Here is a 20,633-nt window from a genome sequence, read left to right as displayed (position 1 = left end):
GTGGTTTTAACACCCAAAGATTATACTGAAAATACTTTGGTTATACACTGAATGACCTCCCATTCATTTTAAGAAAAAATGTCTACGTGCAAATGTAATTTAAGTAAAGTGGCTGGTAACGCGTGCTTTGCATCTCAATAATAATCGCCGTCGGTTCTCTTTCATATGGGGCTAAAACGCAAACACTTCCATATCGGTAGATGTCACTGTAAGCGAACCCTCCCAAAAAAAGTTTTAGAGGAACCGGCACAACCAGAAGCATGTCTTTAGCGTTCACAATGATAGAGACTCAGGAAGAGATCATGTTATATTTTAAGAAGCCACCATGCACCAGACGGGTGCCAGCCAGCATCGATCCTTTAAGTTTCGCTCGTGCCACCGTCCCAGGTATCGTACAATCTCCTACATTCAGCAATGTCGTTTCTAAACGTGGAAATACTTCTTAACTGATAAGGGGGTCAGACATTAAGAGATGCTACTTTTTATAGCGTGTTTCACAATACATGTTGTTTCACAGTAATTGTATTTTTCCCCAAAATTAAAATGTTAATTCTCTGCATCCTGGTTGACCCCTTTCTTAAAATGCAAATTAGATTTAGGAGGTGTAGTGCTCTCCATAAAAGTATGCACGAGGGAGTTTACAGTATTTATTCAGAAATGCAAATCAAATTGGAAACACCTGCATTGATAGGAGTTTGTAAGGTTAGGAAAAGACTTAAAGTAACGTATAGTATCTGAGATACTAACAGAAGTTCTCCTGGTAGCTAGTGTGGTTTTTGAGGCCTGTTTTAATTTAAGTTTTAGTCTAGTCTTTGTGTCAAGCTGTCATTTTAGTTTTTTTAGTTTTAAGTCACCTTCATACTCTTTTTAGTCTAGTGAAGTTTCAGTCGACTAAAAGTCTGGGCCCGTATTCATGAAAAATCTTAGCGCAAAGAGTTGCTCCAAGTTACAAATATCTTTTGATGTGTGCTTAAATGTGGACGTTTCTCCTTAAAATTACAGAAAAGATCCTAGTAAGGAAAAAAAATAATTTGTGAAGCATCTTGACACTTAAAAGAGCTCTTAAGGTCAAAAAGTTTAGGAGTTGCGAGGAGGACTTTTATGAGATTTAAGAGTTTCTCACACAAACAATTACAGCACTTACAGAAACTTAATGTGTCACTGTTCATTTTCTATCAAATACGTTCATATTAACAGCATGGTTATTCATAAAAATATATGTATTTAAACACGCACACACATATATACTGTATAGTGCATGTGTGTGCGTAAGTATGGCAAAACTGAAAAAAAGTAATACGTTATATCTAGTTTAAGTCGACCAAAACGGATGACATTTTAGTCTAGTTTTAGTCAATGAAAATATTTGTTTTGTCTCTTTTTAGTAATGCAATTTTATTTAACCTAGTTAGTATAGTATAAGAACCTAATAGTATAGACAAAACCATAATTTTCTTTTAGCCAAACCCATTTCAAACGAGGTTATCTTATTATATTATTGTTACCTCATAGACTCAGATTACATCCTACACACATTTTCTTTTTCTTGCTGTGTGACTATTAAAATCTTAGTATTAATAAAGATTCAAAGTTTATTAGCAAAGGCCAAACAGTAGGAGCACAAGTAAAAATTATCGATAGTCATCATTAAAAAAAATGAAGTGCAGTTCATCATGAAGAGGCAGGTAACTGACAAAAGTCATTCATGTTACATACAGATGGAATGTAGGAGGGTGTGGAAGTATACCGATGCAGATCCAGTGATAGTACTGTAGGCAAGCATCAGTGACTTGAATCTGATACAGGCTTCAACTGGTGGCCAGTGGAGAGAGATGAAAAGGGGTCTCACATGAGCCCTTTTGGGCTGTTGGAACACAAGGCGTGCTGCTGCATTCTGAACCAGCTGGAGTGGTTTGATAGCATTTGCAGGAAGACCAGCAAGGAGAGCTTTGCAGTAGTCTGGTGACTTCAGTGTCAGTCAGTGGGGCGAAAGAGGAGAGTTCAATGTTGGATGATGTTTTCTCAGTGAAATATAACAGAGAAGTCCTCCGCAGTGAAGGCAGGGGAGGAGGGGGGGAAAGAAGAGAGTTAAACGTCTTTAAAAGCTTCCGAGTGTTAGGTGGATTGCTCACATTTGTGGTATAGAAAGACGTTTTAGCTGTGGTAACACTATCAGAGAAAGATGAGAGTAGTGATTGGCAGTCCCTTAGGTCAGCAGCTGTTCACGGAGGATGGTCGGACAGTCAAGTGCAGGAGGGGGTGGCACTAGCTGGTCTGGAGGACAGAGGACAAAGGTGATCTATACAGGATGTAAGTGTCAAGCATAAGGTGTCGGTGGCACTGTAAGGATCTAGAGATGCAAAGTTGGAGGGAAGAGAGCATGTTACTTTAGCAGAGAGAGTGCTAGGGGAGAGAGAGCGAAGGTTCTGTCTAAAATAAAAGGGTGTTGGTGTTGCTGTAGGGCATTTAGTAAGGAGAATGTTGAAAGTGATGAAGAAGTGGCTGTGACGAGGCACGTAAGGTCGAACGAGGCGGTGAGGGTGTGGAAGTCAGAAGCATAGGTTTCTCCAGGTGGATGTTGAAGTCCCCAAAGACTACAAGAGGTCCGCCATCCTCCGGGAATGATGAGAGCAGCATATCTAACTCTTCAATGAAGGTGTGTAGAGGACCTGGTTGAGCTGAGTGGGAGAAGTGATATTAACAGCGTGGTATTTAAATGAATAGTTGTTGCATAGGGAAGATTGTGTGGAATATTTCCAATTATTGTTGATAAGCAAACCTGTGCCCCCTCCATTCCAGTCTGGCAGGGAGAGTGAGAGAAGGAGTAGTTTGTGGAGAGAGCAGCGGGTGTGGCTGAGTCTTCAGGATGAATCCATGTCTCAGTAAGACCTTAGAATTTGAATGTCAGGCTGACTGGCAAAAGCATAGATGAAGTCAGTCTTGTTTACTGCTGACTGGCAGTTCGAGAGACCCACAGAGAGCAGAGGTGTGAATGGGACGGGCATGAGAGTGAACATGAACGTCCTTCGAACACTGTCTGCTGTGGAGAACAGGAATAAACTGGAAACACATGATTAAAGCTACACTACAAGAGTTTTGATTGGTTAAACATAATGTGGTTTTATGGAAGAACAAGACCTGAATTCAGATGGTTGAGGGGTGGGATGCCATCTTGATATACACGATCTGTTGAGGTTTCTTCTACACAGAGGACAATTGTGTAGTTCACAACCCTCCACCACCACCACCTCAGTGCTGCATAAGGCAACCTGTGTGCTCTTAAAAGTGCACACATCACCCCACCTCTGGCCACTCGGCACGCAACATACTAAATCACACCCAGACCTTCCTTGTTTGCAGAACTCATTTTTCACGGACCTGCCAGCCACTGTTTTCATAATCATAGCTCCAATAGTACTGTGTAAATAGCGTGTTTCTTTGCTTGACAGTACAATGTAAATAATACAACTTTAAATCGTTGTCCCAACAAAGGTAATAAAGTAACTTGAAGATTGTTGGACATAAAGTTCTTTTTTTTAATGAATGTTGTTGATTATCAATACATTTGATGTTTGCGTGTTCAGTATTTAGGTCAAAGTGTATGACACAGTTGTGCTACTGTGAGTTAAAGTGCATTCAACACAAACTGCTTGATTAACCTATTAGGATCAAACAAATTTAAACTGGCTACACAATAAAAGCCTTACTGCAACAGCTTCCCCTTATTCATTTCACATTTCCTCATCGTTTAATTTTTTTACAGTGTATAAGATTTCAAAACCACATAACATCCTCCTGCCATCCGGCTGTGTGTCAGTGGGAAGGGCTTATGGTGGAGTCTCTTTACTGAAGGATAATGAGTGTTTCAGTCTGTCAACTGATACTGAAATGAGAACGTTTACAGTATAACCGGTCTAAAGGAACGATTGCATCTGGGACACGGAGCAATGACATAACCCTGATGAATTTTATAGCGGTGAGTGAGGGTTATTCATCTGTGAAATTTTCAGAGTTGTGGAAGGTGTGAGGAAATGTGTTTGAATGCATGTTGATGCCAGTGTATGAACATCAGTGCTAAAGGTAGATGATATTTACTCATGGTTAAAGCCAGATTTGTATTTTTAAATTGCCGTGATTGAAGAGAGAAGAAAAGTATTTTCTTGTTTCCCTTGAGGTGTTGATAATCAAACATTGCCATTATCTTTTAGCAATGTCTAATGCTCTAATGGTTAGGAGGCATGTAAACTGTAATAGAGAGATACATTAGTGACTTAGTGATACATGCTAAGTAGTGATGTTAATTATTTGCTCTGAAACATAATCAGACAAAGAAACATTAATGCAAAGTATAGGGAGTGTGGTTATCTGGATTTCATGAATCAAATTTGAAATTGTTTTTTATATATATTTTTAAATGAAAGTAAATCAAGCACAAAACCATTTGCTGGTTGCTCTCTCTCTCTCAGACTAAACAGGGACCCTTGACCCTGGCTGCTATCCCTGCACCAGTTGAGGTGTCCAGTATATCCAGGTCAGCCTCCGCAAGTCTGAAGTATGCGTCTTTGGGGGTGCTGGTACTGCAGACCACCTCCCTGGTGCTAACCATGCGTTACTCCCGGACGCTGCAGTCCGAGGGTCCACGATACCTGCCGTCTTCTGCTGTTGTGTGTGCTGAAGTTCTTAAGATTGTTACATGCATGCTGCTTGTCTTCAGAGACCACAGTGAGTAAACAACAGTCTAGCACCACTGAAACATGTATAAAACAATGTTTAACCAAATTTGATCTTATCTCATTGAATTTACACACTGAATTTGATCTTCACAAACACATGTAATCATAAAGTGTGCTGTAATCGGATTTTAAAGAATACATAACTAGGGATTTATAAGGTCCTACGTTTGGTTACTGGAGTGTCCAACTACAAGTTATTTTTTCCTTACTTCTTGACTGACTCTCAAATGATTCATTCCTCAATTCATCTGTCTAATCCCCTCGTTTCACTAGTCTGATGTGATTCGTCAGATGGTCTAATCTGCTCTGATTGGTCTAACGTGAATAAGACTCATGAGCTACAATGTTTGGGGGAGAAGAGTGAAGTCCTAGGGTCAGTCCTAACGAAACATAAGCGGGGACTATATGTAGTGACGTAAATCCACGGCGGTTCGTGAATCAGACTAGGGCTGACTCATTTGCGTAATTCAGAGTCGACTACATTTTTTCCAAGCCAATTACTTTATTATTCATTCAGCTTTTGTTTACAACTTGGCGGACTGCTTACTTTCAAACAAAAAAAGCCTGTAAAACCTGTAACTTTCATATGGTCTCCAGGAAGGAAGTTAGAAAAATAATAAATCTACATACCTGAAGTAGAAAGAGACATCAGTAAACTGGAAAATCAAACGTAATTCACAGAAAGTGTTGTGAAAAATAGGAGGTACAAATAGACACATTTAAACCCGCCAGGTAACTTGATTTTTTATGCCATCATTAGAGAGTTAAGTATTCCTTCTCAGTTAAATAATACATTAAAATGGCCATTTCTCTACTACTGTTTCATAATTTACTAAACATTGAGGTGAGCTCAGAACAGCAGAATAGATTTTGAGTGCTTCCATTTGCACACTGCCGTCATTCTTACATGCCGTGGCTTAGGTTGGAGTGTTCGTGGTCTGAACCGTGTGCTGAAAGAAGAAATAATGAACAAGCCCCTGTTGACGCTAAAGTTGGCCATTCCATCTGGCATCTACACCCTGCAGAACAACCTCCTTTATGTGGCTCTGTCCAATCTAGATGCGGCTACTTACCAGGTGAAAAATTACTGATTCATAAAAATCTCTATATGTAGAGCTTGTTAATCGACATCACGCTGCGTTGAATGTTGCGCCATATTGGGAGGATTGCTGCTAATGCGTTCAATGCAGTGTTTTGTTTTTCTTGTTTGATTAGGAAATATAACTATGGCAGGTCGGTCTTGCTGTGTTAAAAAACTGCAATAGAATTATGCAGAGTCGTTCAGGAAAAGCCCATGGTACTTACACTTTCGATGTTTCCATATATCAAACAAAACAAGTAACAGTAAATATCAAAACAATAATAGCAGTGGAGAATCATCCTCCCAAGATGCCGGTGTCACCGCAACATGCAACATAGGGCTTGACGTCAGTTTCACATTCTCTATATTTGAATCAAACTTAAACTGAGTAATAAACAGAGCAATTGATTAGCAAATATTTAATAAGTAAATATGCAAAGAAAAGTGTAATTCCTTCTGTCATCTTACTAAAGATTTATGAGTGATTGTTTCTTGTGGTTTTCTTGCCTCATTTACATTTCTTTGGGTTTCTTAGGTTACATATCAACTCAAAATTCTCACCACAGCTCTGTTCTCAGTCTCAATGCTGGGTAAAAGACTTGGAATTTATCAGTGGCTCTCACTTGTCATTCTAATGACTGGCATTGCACTTGTCCAGGTAAGCACATTTATTTTTCTTTAAAGGCAGCTTTAAACTGTAGTTACATTTCCCAGAAACGGTTGTCTACCTTTGTGTCTGCTTTTTTAATCAAAGCAGATATTTATTAAATCAAATTAATTAAGTTGCTTTAATACTTGCATGCATTAACATAATGTACAATACTGAACTGTGTCAAAAGAGAACAACGTGTAGATACTTGAAAGCAAAGCTGCTTTAACAACCGGAAACTAACATCAGCTTGTTGTCGTACAAAACAGCGTTTTAAAATGAAGACAGTCCTCGTTTATACTGCCGTTTCCACGTGCGTTTTAGAAAAAAATCTGCGTTTACACTACACTACTGAAAATGCATGTCACTTGACCATTCAGACACGCTGGACATGCACACACAAAGGTAAACAGTTGGTTACAAGTCACAGTCAGTCCAGTACAACATGAACATGATGGCGAAGAAAAGCAAGGACGTCTTCATGTGGATAACGTTAGATGAGGGAATCCATGTTATAAGCCTTGTCTGATTTCATCCGGCGCCACGCAGATTGTAAACTGGGGTCCAAAACTTTGAAGTAGTGTAAACGCCATATGGGTATTCTAGAAAACAGGGTTAACTTACCATCAGTTAAACCCTAGACTCTGGGTTAATTAACCCAAACCTTGCTTACTCTGGGTATGTTGGTTCCAGAATCCATTTGAAGAGTACATTTAATCAACCTCCTGAAAGATACCCAGAGTTAACGCACGCTCACAGAAACAACATGAAGACATTGTCAATGGATCACAGATTTCACAAGTCACAATGGAAGCGCTATATACAGTAAATATTTTAATAAATATATAAATATTTTAAATATATGCACTATTTTTATACTATAATATTTAAAATAAATACTCATCATGGCTATCTTTGTTATATAAAATGTGGATTTGTTGAGATGTTTGAAACTGTGTCCATGGTATTTTACCAAAATTGTAAAAAATGTGATCATATTGCTTATTTTGAAGGCAGTATTAAACCTCTATTTGGTTTTCTGAAAACTAATTGTGCATTGTATCAGCTTTAATATATTCTTTATTTAAATGCCTCTAAAATTATAATAAGAATATAATTATGTGAACAATATGCGATGGTGATCCCATTGGGGGTCACCTAATAAAGACTTTGAGTTTTAAATCTGGGTCTCTAACCATTAGGCCACAAATACATTTGACGGACTGCATCAAATATTGCCTAATAAGTGGACAAGAGTGATGATATGCAATTCCTCTGGAGTTAAAATACTTAACTATTAACATCGTTTAACTGTTGGAAATTGTACGGTGTGTATATTTATCCAGAGATATTTGGAGATGTTTTAATAAACCTAATTCAAAGTACATACAGTATTTAATATAAATATATAAAGTTTAACAATAACAGTTTACGGTACATTGTTTTATTTAAAGATTGTTTCCTTTAAAAGTTTAAATAATAAAGTTAAAAATAAAATGAATTGTGAATGCTGAATTGCGATGGGTGAGATTGGAAATGTAATTGTAATATTGCTCTAAAATTATAATATATTACACTTAACCTGTGCTTTATTATTCTTAATGTGTACTTGACGCTCATCAAAACCGCACACAACCCCTAAAGATTAGTAACATTTCCTTAAAGTGAATTTACCCTGGAACATAACCTGCTCTGGAGCAGGTTATCTTCAGAAATGAGTTGCTATGGTTACTTGCATATCCTGAAGGTTAACTTTATTGTTGGAACCGAAAGTTTGGGTTATCAGGTAATTTACCCTTAAACTTACCCGGGTATGTCACATAACCAGCTATCTGGAATACCCCCCAGGCGTAACCGTAGCAAGGGTTATGCATTTTTAAAGGATAATGCCAATTAAATGCCGCCGAACCTGTACGCAAAAACACAAAACTCATGATTAAGAAATTCAAACCCACAACTTTCATTCCCTTACAGGTCACACCTTGTAACTCCTTTAAAATTAGTTTCTTTGCAATCTGTAGTCATTACACAATATTATTTAACACAATATTTGTGTATGGTATCACTATCTGGGGGTGGAGCCTTTTTCTCACAACAGAATCAACAGAGATTATCATCTTTACAAAGTACACATAGCAGACACTTACAAACCTTTTGGAACAGCCATTGCATTAAAAGTGAACCTACGGTGTTTGTCTGTGAGAGAAGTGTTGACTCTCTCTGTGTTTCTATTTGACATGAATGGACAGTGGCCAACTGATGCTGCATCAAACAGCCAGCAGAAAGATCTGACTGCGGGTTCGCAGTTAGTGGGCCTGCTGGCTGTGCTCGTGGCCTGTTTCTCCAGCGGATTTGCTGGCGTGTTTTTTGAAAAGATCCTTAAAGAGACCAAGCAGAGTGTCTGGGTCCGTAATATCCAGCTAGGTAAGCAGATTCATTTTATAAATAGATGTACTCTATGTGTACAAAAGTATTGGGACACTCTGTTCTAATGAACAGGATTGACTACGTTAGTCTGATTAATCTTAAAGGAGTAGTTTACTTTCAAAATAAATTTTCATGATATTTTACATACCCCCAAGTCCTCCAAGATGTTTAAGTATTTTTTTCTTTAGTCGAAAAGAAATTAAGGTTTTTCCATGAAAACATTGCATGAATTTTCTACATATAGTGGACTTCAATGGACTCCAAACGGTTGAAGGTCAAAATTACAGTTTCAATACAGCTTCAAAGGGCTTTAAACAATACCAGACGATAAATAAGGGTCTTATCTAGCGAAACGATCTGTCATTTTCTAAAATAAATTAAGATGTATATGCTTTATAAACACAAATGCTCGCCTTGCTCTGTTCTGGGATGCTCATTCACTTGTAAACTGTCAAGGATGTAAGGATTAAGAACCCAGATGCAGGCAGCACTGAAGGAAGACTTTAATAAAGAATAAAACGGACACCCACGATGGCGGATAACAAAACACAAACTGGGAACACGGTAACGAGGCAGGAAAATCAAAACACTTCCCACGGGGGGCAAAAATAAACAAACTAAACAAACTGGCGACACAACGTCTAAACGAAAAGCAAGGTAGGACAAAGCAAGACAAGACAAGGGTATCCGCAATACAGGTAATCTAAAGGGTAAGGTCGTATACAAGGACACAACACTGTAACACTGCAAACGAACTGGCATACAAGGGCTTTAAATAGGGAGACATACAAAGGATAATTAACAAGGGAACAGGTGTTGGGGATGAAACACTAATGGAAAGTTAACGAAAAACGAGAAGGGCCTGGCCAAAAACGAGACCAGAGAGAGAGCGTGGCAGCTCAAAACAAATATTGTCATGTTTCTCTCTACACTGAACACGAGGGATCTGCCATAATTCTGCCACTAGACTAGGAAACCATGACCAAGGATGCAGAATCATGACAGTAAACACTGACTCCGCCTACGTCAAGCGTGACATTTTCAATTTAATTATGTATTACGTGAAGTCATGAACATGCATTGCAGAACAGAGCAAGGAAGCATTTGTGTGTATAAAGCAAATACATTTTTTTTATGACTGATAGATAAGACCCCTATTCATCGTCTGGTATTGTTTAAAGCCCTTTGAAGCAGCACTGAAACTGTAATATTGACCTTCAACCATTTGGAGTCCATTGAAGTCCACTGGCAAAAAAACTGTGTTGTCAAAGTTGACAACTATGTTTTAATACTTTTTTTATTGGTTAGATATTTGAAAAACCCAGTGACAAACATAAAGGGTGACTAATAATGATGATTTATGGCAGAAAATGTAAATCATGACCATAAGTTGGTTTCAGAAGGACAGCAGCGATAGCTATTCTACAACTTTTGTGCTTCTAATTTTAAAGATTTTTCAATGCAACATTACAAAACCCATCAATGATTTTTACACAGGGGTATAGGCATCTTGGAAGACAGAAAGGCCCAGCCGAAACTGTTTCAACAGATGAAAACTAAATTATTTACTATAGTGTTGTATGGTATAGCAGCATTTGATATTGATTTGAATTTATTTGGTTGGTTGGAATTACGGAAATAGATGTTTATATGAAGAGGGCATCCCAATTTTTTTATCCGTAATTTAGTTTGCAATGTACAATTAAATAAAAGGCCTTTTTAGATTTGTTAATTTACTAAAATTAAAATATTTCAGTTCTTATTAAAGCTGCAATATTTTGTAACTTTTTCAGAATAATTGATAAAGACCAGTTTTGAAAACTGTCTACTTACTTTACCATTGAAATTTACGATTTATAATGCTCTGCTCAGCTTTTTAACATGTCAATTAAAGTATGAGGTAACGTCCCATTTATGTTTTAAGAGACACAGCAATTATGAATTCCAGCTTTAAATACTTTAAAAATACTTTAAATACTGCATTTTTAATTGAGTTTATTTTATAATATTTTCATTAATTTAATTTAATCATACAAAGTTTTCCTGTACACTTTTTTAAGAATTTTGTTTTCATTCAGCATGTTTTGGACCAGGAAAAAGCAAATTTTTCTTATAGGGTTTTTTAATCCCTGTATTTACCCTTGTTTGTATCCTTTTTTATGCTGCAAGACAAAACTTGTGTTAGCTTTTACCAACTCAAAAGAAGGAGAGAATTATTTTGTGCATTTTTTACTTGTAAGGTGCAACCGATTGTTTGGTAGCTATTGTTCGCAAGTTTCTGTTCAAGGTTCCAGGATGTGCTTTTAAAGCATCTGCTCGTTCCCTTTACAAGTAGTTAAACATCCTTGTTTACTTTTTTACAGGTTTGTTCGGACTTATTTTCGGACTTGTGGGAGTGTTTGTCTATGATGGTGAAAGAGTGCAGGTGAACGGACTCTTTCAAGGATACAACATGCTGACATGGACAGTTGTGGCTCTTCAGGTATATTTCACTCACAAAACAAGATCTTACACACAATCGTGCATGTTAGTGTTTGTTGTCACTATTCTGTAAACATGCACCGCATGCTTCTTATAGGCATTGGGTGGGTTGGTCATTGCAGCTGTCATCAAATATGCAGACAATATCCTGAAGGGGTTCACCACATCCATTTCAATCATTCTGTCCACACTCATCTCTTATTTGTGGTTGGAGGATTTTGAACCAACTAGGTATTGTGCCAATTATTTTTATTTCACAATTTGAAATCCTCACTTTCTCTTTTAAATAGTTTTGACTTTCCCCCTTCAAATTGTTTTTTAGGTTAGCTAAATAAGTCTCTAAGAGTATGTATTTACAGTATGTTTACTTGCATTATGTTTACACTACTTCGTAGTGTGTTCTTCCTGGGTGCTGTTCTAGTCATCGCTGCTACATTTCTATATGGTTACGAGAGAGCAACTGTTGCCAATCCCAGTTAAGTTTAGAAGGCTGAACAGAAGATCGAGAATAACACAAGATGATCCTCAAGACTATCTACAAAGAAGCTGTCCTTCAGCTGCAGTGCGGGAGAATGATATGAGACTTTGAGGATGCAGGATATGAACCAGGTGCAGAATGGAATATAACATTCATCTAAAACTTGAAAACTGCAACTGTGTTGTGTAATACCTTCAACCTGTAGGTTGCACATGATTAATGAATGTTTTGATTCGATGTCAAAGACTGCAACTGCTTTAGACCAATCAGGTGGCAGAATAAGATGAAGACATTTGAGAACTTCACTTGGCATTCCAAATCATTGTTTACTTAAAATATAAGGGGTTTTGTGAAAGATGTTACACTATTATAATGTCCGTTGTTGTAACACTGGCATATTAAGAAGGGATTATTCTACTTGATTGTTTGTGTCAGTCATTTAAAAAACGACTCTGTGTCATGTTTTTGGTAATAAAACATTTTGAATGTCAAACCATCAAGAGTGATTGCTGGACTTTGCTGTTGTGTTAGCTGTTAGTGTGGGGGATGCTGAATTGGTGCTTAAGAGATCAGACAAGATGCTCAGTGGAATTTTATTAGTCCTTGAGTGAACTGTCATATCTTTTAAAGATCTGTAAGCTGGGGGTTTCAATGGAAATGTATGTTGCATCACAGTTCGTTTTATGCAAAAGATTATTTGCATGCACATTTTCCTCTTAACTGTATTGTCTTTCCCTGCCCTTAAAGTAATGCTATGAAACTGTCTGTGGTTTCACAGTAAACTCAGTGGCTTTCATTTGCATAGACTTGTTTTGCAGTGCGAAATCGTATGAACATGACAAAATCTTAACCACGGTAAGATTTATGTCTCTGATAGAACTTGTGATATGTTTGAAAACCTATGGGTGGCATTTCTCCGATTTTTAACAAATCATTCTCGTCATGTTCCAAGAAATAATTGCTTTTGAAACCACACAGTCTGTACTGGTGCTCATGCAATAGTTTTTACATATTGGGTTAACATACTTTTTCACAATATCTTTATTTCAATGAATATATGGCTTTCATAGAAGATGAAATGAAAACAGGTCAAGAAAGAGGTAGATGAGGTGATGAATTTATCATAATAGGGGGATCCTCATATGATCTATTCTACCTTCAAACGGATCATAATTCCAGGCCTTCAATATACTGCATGCATATCACCTTCCAATGAAATATTCATTGATAGTGAAGTGAAATGGATATAAAGAAAAGCTATGATAGATTCAGTTATCATGTTCCATTGATGTCCAGTCTGGATAGATTCTTTACTTTTGTAAACCAGTCAAATTCAATATATAATAAAACTGTACAGTTCACAAACTTATAAGCATGCAAATAATGAATGAAACTATTAAGGAAATGTCAGATTCGGCAAACAGGGTGTTCAGAATTTATGTAAGCTACAGCCGCACATTTCTACTGTTTCCATGTTTTGTACAGTAGGTTCCTCCAATGGGCAAAAAGGAAAATACTTTTGAAGAAAATGTGATATTTCATTTATCCTCATAGGCCTTTGTAAACAACTGACTGTCAACAGACATATATTTATATATGTAAATGTTCATATACATTGTGAGTCTACAATGCACATTGATTGTAGTTCCATTATTGAGAATTCAACTTCCATGTCATTTTAGTGACACGTGCTACTTGCAAAAGGCATGATTTAGCCCATTTGATTTTATTTACGTTTCGTTAGCAATGGACCTTTGTCCTGAAAGTCAAACTATGGGTCACACCAACGGCCAATTTAAAACCGACTTCAGAGGTTCAAAGTAATCCTGAAATTTGTGATGGAAACTCAGTCTCATCTGTTTCATAACTACCCAAGGAGTCCCAGTGGGTGAGAAGAGAGTGAGACAGCTTGAAAGATCAGAGAGACGGGAGAACATGGAGAATGGCACAGATGGAGTGCGTATGATATGTGATTAATCTGTTGAATCCCTGTGGTGCAGCACCCACTGTGTAAACTCAAACGGACACGTGTGCGAGTATAAACAACCTTCCTTCAACTTCCTTGTGTCAGGAAGAATCTGATTGAATGGACATGTTGTACTTGTACAGTCTCACTGCATCCACTTACATTACATACGCTCCACCTCAGTGGGTGTATGTCTTCATGCACCCTCTGGTCTTTTTTCTGTCTTAAAGCATGTAAAAGATATTTGCTAGCATTTTTTATTTCAAGTCTGATGTGTGGATTTAAAAAAATTAGCTGGTTGTCCTACAAAGCAAGTTTGAGATTTCCTGCTGGACCCCTCTTGGTTCTTTTTATGCAACTGGATTCACTTTGTGTCATGGGACATAACATTCAATCTCGTTCATGCATTACATAGCAGCTATCCTTGAAGGCAGTTCATTGTGCATACATAAAATTCCTCATTTCACGGTCTAGCTTTGACGAATTCAAAAACTGCGATCCGCAAGACACCTTCATCCAAAGGGTGTGATTTCCCATAATCCAACGCTTCTGTGTCCGAACAGTGCATGCAGTCATCAACATAATGAGGTGTCATTGTTCTGTAGGCACTGTTAACACTATTTTGGTGGTATAACAACCAGTGGTTGTCCTCTCCGGGGCCGCCACATTAGCACCTGGGCATCGTTGGCATTCGGCCTGCCCAGCGCGTTGGGTGGTATGGGTTCATTGTTGCTAAGAATGTGTGGTTGTTCCTGGTGTGGCCGGCCCATGAGTTTGGCACGGGAGCCCAGAGGCATAGATGGGTCCACTTCAATGTCCACCCGCATACGCCAGCGTACAGTTTGAAGAACGATCCGCTCTTTGGTGTCTGCATTGAGCGCCACCAGCCAAGTGATAAAGCTCTGGTCCCGAGTAATGTGCGTGAGCATGGGGGTGTTGCTGTTGCTGATGGGCACCGCCCATGTCACGCTAGGGTAGAAGTTGTCGTTCATGCTCACTGTTAGCCGGGAGGGTTTGGATGTGGGGCCTGAGAGAGTCACTGTTTCAGTAGTGTTACCATACCAGGGGTAACTGACGCCATCCGAATCACTGATCGCCTTTACCCGTCCTTCACGAAGCTCTGGGAGCTCCCAGCTGGACCTGGAAAAGAGCGAGGACAAAAGCGAGAAAAGATGTGCTATAATACATCAAAAGGTAGAAGGTAAGTGAATGGGGACGGGTTGGTGCCTTATGTAAATATGCAAAAACGGGGATTAAAAGACATTGGGCTGTGAATGAAATATTAATGAAACCTGTTTTTTTCTCAATATGACTCCCAATTTTATTGTTTCTAAGCTTTGCTTCCATTTTATTGTTTTGTCTACTACAGGTTACATCCCATAGCTCAGTGTGTTTTTTATGAATTAGAACTTGTTGGATCTGGATCTTAAGCTTTTTGGTCAACCATTCAACATTTAGGGTTCAAGTTATAATTCACTCAAAAATCTAAATTCTGGTATCATTTACTCATCTTCTTGTCATTTGAAAACAGTACGAACATAAGAATTAAAATTTATGGGTGAACTATTACTTTCAGTCTTGGACATTTTTTTATCAAGTTATCATTCTTTCTTATTTAATGGGTGCATCATGGTTAACTGTTGAAACAGTTTTGTTTACAGAATATCTAAAGATTCAGGATCAAGTCCTACTTCGCAAAACCATGTTCACCTCATATTGTTCACTTTAAAACATGCAAGATTTTTAACCCATTAGGTCAAAATGGACAAACCCAATCCGTTTGATTATAAATGAACATGTGTTGAGTTGTTTTAACCCACTGTTGGGTAAAATATAAACATTTTCTGATTTAACTTACCCAACGGTTTGGTTTACCCCTTTTTGACCCAACACTGGGTTAAAAATAACCCAGCATTTTCAGTGTAGGGTAAGATTCTACAAGGTCCATGAATTACATACTATCTTACTGTCATATACTGTCTTATTGAATCTTACCGCCACAAATGACTACAGACAAACATAAAAACAATAAACCTGCTATTTAACCATATCCTCTGCATCTCACGTAACCAAGATCAACCCTGCGTCAAACCTTCTAGCAACAGTGTCGTGTCTGGTTCACGATTGGTTCGTTGATTACTCACATGCCAATATCACCATACGTATTGAAGAACTCCATTTGGGTGCACGCCTGAATCCATCCCACAGTCCATGTTTCGTTTCTGGGAACGGGGGGCATCACGATCCCAGCCGATGCTCTGAAGTAAGGGGTCTTGTATCGCAACACAATGGGCGAATTCTCTTCAATGACGGTCGGGCATTGGTCAATGGACGCTGACACCTCATAGACCACTATGTTCTCCCGTCGGATGCGGGGCTTGCAGGCGATGCTCTGAATGCAACCCATGGTCCTGCTTATTAGGGGTGTCAATGTGGCCAGCGACGGAAAAAAGAGGACGTATTTGAGCAATATATGCATTGGCCCTTTTAACGATCCCTGAAATGTTGACAGATCCTCGTCTTCATTTCTTGCTCAATGTATCCTCTGCATTAAAGTAAAATCATATAGTCTGATATAAAACATGTTGTATTTAAAGCTCCAGTGGTAGAGTGTGGCTTCGGTGCATCTTTGAGACAAACGAAGAGGTGAAACAGAACCCCGGTAGTGTTTTGAAATGTAGGGTGTATCGAAGATCCGTTTCGCCTGTTCCTAAAGAGCCGGAGTGCCGCACTGCCCTTGATGCTCGTCCCCAGCAGATGTGATCCGGCCTCCACCGAATCGGACACCCGGTGCGAGCCTGCTTCCCTTCCTCCTTCCAATTCACGCGTCCGGCTGTATCGCTGAGCCCTTTGATCCCGGGTTTTCTGCTGGGCGAGGGCATGTCAGTGCTGAGGGAGTCGGTGCTGCATGAAGAGTGTATGTCGGTTATGTTTACTCCAGGTGAACGACCTACCCAACATTTTGTTGATGCGGCTCCTTTCGACAATACGCGCCCGGTCGGTAAAGCGACATATAGTTGGAACGATTTGCGGTTCACAATGCAAACTTTATGTCGCTCGTGCAACGTTTAAAAAAGCAGTGCCCCTCACGGGCATTATTTTCGGGCTAATTTTGTGTTATTCCTTTGTGTGTTGCCATCCCTTAGCGAGGAAACCCTGGGCACGTCAGAGGTTTGGAGGACACAGAGATGATGCTAATAAGCGTAAAACACAAAATCCTCGTGCACATGCAGTGTGGTTTTAAAGAAGATATTTCCCCAATGAAAGACATCACAACAGCTCAACGCAGACATGTGCTTTATATGGTCGCTGTTCAGTTGCAGCGAGGTGCTGATGCTAGTGCGCGAACCCGAGCTAGGGGATGCGCGCTCCGGCGAGAGCTCCGAGTTGTGGGCGCGGTTTGAGTGATGCCATCGTCTCGTCTGCTCTCCGATTGGCCGTACACGTGTACGACGGAAGTTGGAGCTGTCGGCACACTTCCTAGACACGGATCAACCGGTCATTCAACTCGTACTGTATCGGACTCCCAAGGGGCGGTGGTTGTTCATCGATTAAAACTCTTTCTTATCTCGAGCTGTTTATGATTGTCGGATTGCTGCACAGGCTTTCGGAGAAACTTCCTCGCGTTGTTCACAGGATCAGTGCGATGGCGAAGCCGCAGGTTGTGTTTGTCTTGGGCGGGCCTGGCGCGGGGAAAGGGACACAATGCGCGAGAATCGTGGAGGTAAGAGAGATGTCAAACGATTCGCTCATACAAATTCGTATTCGTTTTATATCAATGTATGACGAAAAGCAGGAGTTTATGTTCCTGCTAGTGTGATGTGGCGTTACCACACCTTACAGGGATCATGCAGTTCCGCGTGTCCTCTATTAAGACATTTAACAAGGAAAAAGCACCAGAATAGTTCGTTTGTATTGGCATCAGAATGGATCTTTGAGGTGTAATAACTCCCAGGAGTATTGAAGAAATCCTGGTTATGAACAGGACTTCTGTTTTAACATTTCCCAGTGTTCAGTGGGCGTTCCAGCTTTCCCCGACATACTTCAAACATAATGTGTCATTGTGTTGTCTGTAAAACGAAAGATGATTTTTGGATACAGAATTAAAATAGATACAAATTATTTCTCTACATGTTGAGAATGTAAAGAATAGCAAAAAGAAGCAATGAGCAGGTGTGTCCAAACCTTTGACTTGTAGTGTAATGTCAAGGCCACCTTTGCTATAAAGAAACATGTTCAGTTGACTATATTGTGACTATATGGACACACACTCACGTCTTCAGTTATGATTCTCTGACTGCCTCGGATTCCTGTTCACACATGTTGATATGTGATGCCTGCCTCTCTTCCTCACATAGACCTACAGCTATACTCACCTCTCTGCCGGAGACCTCCTGAGACAGGAACGCAGCCGCAAGGAGTCTGAGTTCGGTCAGCTCATTGACAACTACATCAAAGAGGGAAAAATCGTTCCGGTGGAAATCACCATCAACTTATTGAAAAAGGTGGTTATTCCTGTCCATCCTGCTCTCCAGTCCATTGTGGCCCTGTCATGGGGAAGCAACTGTAGGGTTATGAATATATTTAAACAGACTGACTGTGAATGAACTTGATTTCTGATAACAAGTGGAGTCAGAGGCGAGCGCAGTGCAAAGAGCATTCGGACTGAAGGGTTTGTCTAATAATGGGCATAAATCATAACTGCAATATCGTGACAAAATGACCAAGCCCTCTTTGTGGTAAATGATTGGTTGCTGTGTTAAAAACTGCAAAATGAAGGTTATTTTCACTCTTCAGATATCTGAAGTTTGTTTAACGTCTTTTATTGGTAGGCAATGGACGAGACGATGAAAGTAGATGAGAAAAGGTTCCGCTTTCTTATCGACGGTTTCCCACGTAACGAAGACAACCTGCGGGGATGGAACAAAGTCATGGATGGAAAAGCAATTGATAAATTTGTTCTTTTCTTTGATTGCGGCAACGAGGTGAGGAATGGTCTTATTTTTCATAGTTCATACTTGTCATAGTTCACCTAAAAATGCTAATTCTGTCTTCATTCACTTGCCAAAAATGATCAAGATAAACAAGAAAAAAAATCCAAGTTTAAAGAATTCCAAAATGACATTGGTCATTGGTGGTTGTGTGTTTTTTTAGGTGTGCATTGACAGATGTTTAGAGCGGGGCAAGAGCAGCGGACGCACTGACGATAACAGAGAATGTTTAGAGAAAAGGTATTTACCATTCTGGCTTTTTATTATAACAGTATAGACTACGCTGCCCAATTATGTTTTTCCTACATTTACCTTTATGCTGCCCTAATATCTTCTATTTGCATTGACATTCAGCTGCAATTTTAAAAACATATTATGAATGTGCATTTTATATACATATTATGAACTGTTTGTTTAGGATCGAGACATATCTCCAATCCACACGTCCTATTATAAAGCAGTATGAGCAGCAGGGGAAGGTACACACCGTGGATGCCTCACGCTCGGTCGATGAGGTAAGACTGTTTTTAGTTCAACTTAATTGAGAATGTAGGAGAAATTATTCAAGGTACAGTATTTAAAAAAAATGTGGAATACACACAGTGTCATATCTGTTATTATATAACTTTAGCACAGATGTAGATCAATATTTATCAGTCAGCACCTACAACTCGCTTTATCCATTTTACAATGTTTCAAAGTTTGTATCAGTGTATCCCTTTAATTCTTTTTGCAGGTGTTTGCAGATGTAAAGAAAATCTTCGATAAAGAAGGTTAAAGCTGCGTGTCCACAGCCAAAACAACGAAAAATTGATGGTGTCTGTTTATTAATGTTAGCATTGCTCCACCTTCTACATGTATCAATATATACATTTTTACTCATTCAATAGGAATATAGGATTTTTTTAAACATGGGGCTGTATGTGTGTGTATATATATGTGTTTGTAGGGCTGAAAGGTAAACATGCTATTTAGCTAATGTTTTAAACTTCTATAACACTGAGGAGGAACAATATTTAAGTAGACTCAAATAAGTTTCAGCAATAAACATTCAGTCCACTTCTATAGGAGTAGTACATGCCTGCTCTTAACTTGAATACAGTCTTACTTGGCACATGTGTTGGATCTGTTTGAGCAATGTTTGGGAAAAATTACCATCAAGCGCATAAAATATGGATAAAAAAGAAATTCAAAATAAAAATAGGCCAAGAATATGTTCCATTCGGTTTCTTTGTGTGGCTGCATTTATGTTTTATGTAGGACACCTTTCTGTAAGCAAATGAGCAATTATAAATGACCAATAGGAAATTTTAGTAAGTTGAGTTGTTTTATCATATAAGGGAAGGTGTATGCGTTTGTTTTGTATAATAATTCTAAACTGGGTCTGAGGCCACCCAAGAATAGAAAATGGAGATTTAGCTGTAAAACTTTTGTCATGTTTTGACATCTGTATTCCAGACACTTGTGGTCTCTGCTCAGGTGATGCATTTTAAGATGTGGGGAAATGGGGCTTTTACTTGATCGTTTCAGCATATTTTGGTTCACTCATTTATAGATAAACTGTCTTCATGTCATATTGATATGACCTTTCTGCATTAAAACTGTGTTCAGCTTTTCATACCACCAGATCCCATAAAACATGATATTAGGTATCAAGGATGACATTACCCCTAAATAAAAATGCAAAAAGATGAAAATATTGACTTTGTGTTTTTGAGTAACCTTTCTATGAATGTATTTGTTAAATATTAATACCCCATATATCACATACATTTCTATGTATAGGGATGAAGTATAGGCTAAATATTTTTAGTTTTGTGTCTATTG

General features: G+C 38.7%; 3 protein-coding genes across 3 annotated transcripts; 2 read left to right on the top strand and 1 right to left on the bottom strand.

Annotated features, from left to right (window-relative positions):
- Positions 1-217: 217 nt before the first annotated feature.
- Positions 218-12,342, top strand: slc35a3b (solute carrier family 35 member A3b). Its single transcript, XM_056742295.1, has 9 exons — positions 218-387; positions 3,764-3,976; positions 4,467-4,722; positions 5,655-5,809; positions 6,350-6,472; positions 8,713-8,887; positions 11,254-11,372; positions 11,469-11,602; positions 11,767-12,342. The coding sequence occupies exons 2-9, from the start codon at positions 3,962-3,964 to the stop codon at positions 11,849-11,851; spliced, it is 1,062 nt and encodes a 353-aa protein (XP_056598273.1). The 5' UTR covers positions 218-387; positions 3,764-3,961; the 3' UTR covers positions 11,852-12,342.
- Positions 12,343-12,477: 135 nt separating this feature from the next.
- fam78ba (family with sequence similarity 78 member Ba) lies at positions 12,478-17,242 on the bottom strand. The gene is made up of 2 exons (XM_056744313.1): positions 15,960-17,242; positions 12,478-14,955 (listed from the first exon to the last, which is right to left on the bottom strand). The coding sequence occupies exons 1-2, from the start codon at positions 16,292-16,294 to the stop codon at positions 14,433-14,435; spliced, it is 858 nt and encodes a 285-aa protein (XP_056600291.1). The 5' UTR covers positions 16,295-17,242; the 3' UTR covers positions 12,478-14,432.
- Positions 17,243-17,267: 25 nt separating this feature from the next.
- On the top strand, positions 17,268-20,509 carry cmpk (cytidylate kinase). The gene is made up of 6 exons (XM_056744314.1): positions 17,268-17,539; positions 18,174-18,320; positions 18,648-18,800; positions 18,970-19,046; positions 19,225-19,321; positions 19,543-20,509. Exons 1-6 carry the CDS (start codon positions 17,396-17,398, stop codon positions 19,582-19,584), a joined length of 660 nt encoding a protein of 219 aa, XP_056600292.1. The 5' UTR covers positions 17,268-17,395; the 3' UTR covers positions 19,585-20,509.
- The last annotated feature ends 124 nt before the right edge of the window (positions 20,510-20,633 follow it).

Source organism: Triplophysa dalaica, chromosome 3 (genome assembly GCF_015846415.1).
Source record: "Triplophysa dalaica isolate WHDGS20190420 chromosome 3, ASM1584641v1, whole genome shotgun sequence".
In the NCBI taxonomy this organism is placed as follows: Eukaryota; Metazoa; Chordata; class Actinopteri; order Cypriniformes; family Nemacheilidae; genus Triplophysa; species Triplophysa dalaica.
This window is presented reverse-complemented; position numbering and strand designations above follow the sequence as displayed.

Excerpts from the sequence above, each read along its gene's own strand:
- slc35a3b (XM_056742295.1), top strand. Across the intron at positions 5,810-6,349 it reads TAGATGCGGCTACTTACCAG|GTTACATATCAACTCAAAAT; the intron begins GTGAAAAATTAC and ends TGGGTTTCTTAG. Across the intron at positions 11,603-11,766 it reads GAGGATTTTGAACCAACTAG|TGTGTTCTTCCTGGGTGCTG; the intron begins GTATTGTGCCAA and ends ACTACTTCGTAG.
- fam78ba (XM_056744313.1), bottom strand. The coding sequence starts at position 16,294 with ATGCATATATTGCTCAAATACGTCCTCTTTTTTCCGTCGCTGGCCACA. Across the intron at positions 14,956-15,959 it reads ACGTATGGTGATATTGGCAT|GTCCAGCTGGGAGCTCCCAG; the intron begins GTGAGTAATCAA and ends GCTCTTTTCCAG.
- cmpk (XM_056744314.1), top strand. The coding sequence starts at position 17,396 with ATGATTGTCGGATTGCTGCACAGGCTTTCGGAGAAACTTCCTCGCGTT. Across the intron at positions 17,540-18,173 it reads AATGCGCGAGAATCGTGGAG|ACCTACAGCTATACTCACCT; the intron begins GTAAGAGAGATG and ends TTCCTCACATAG. Across the intron at positions 18,801-18,969 it reads TCTTTGATTGCGGCAACGAG|GTGTGCATTGACAGATGTTT; the intron begins GTGAGGAATGGT and ends GTGTTTTTTTAG.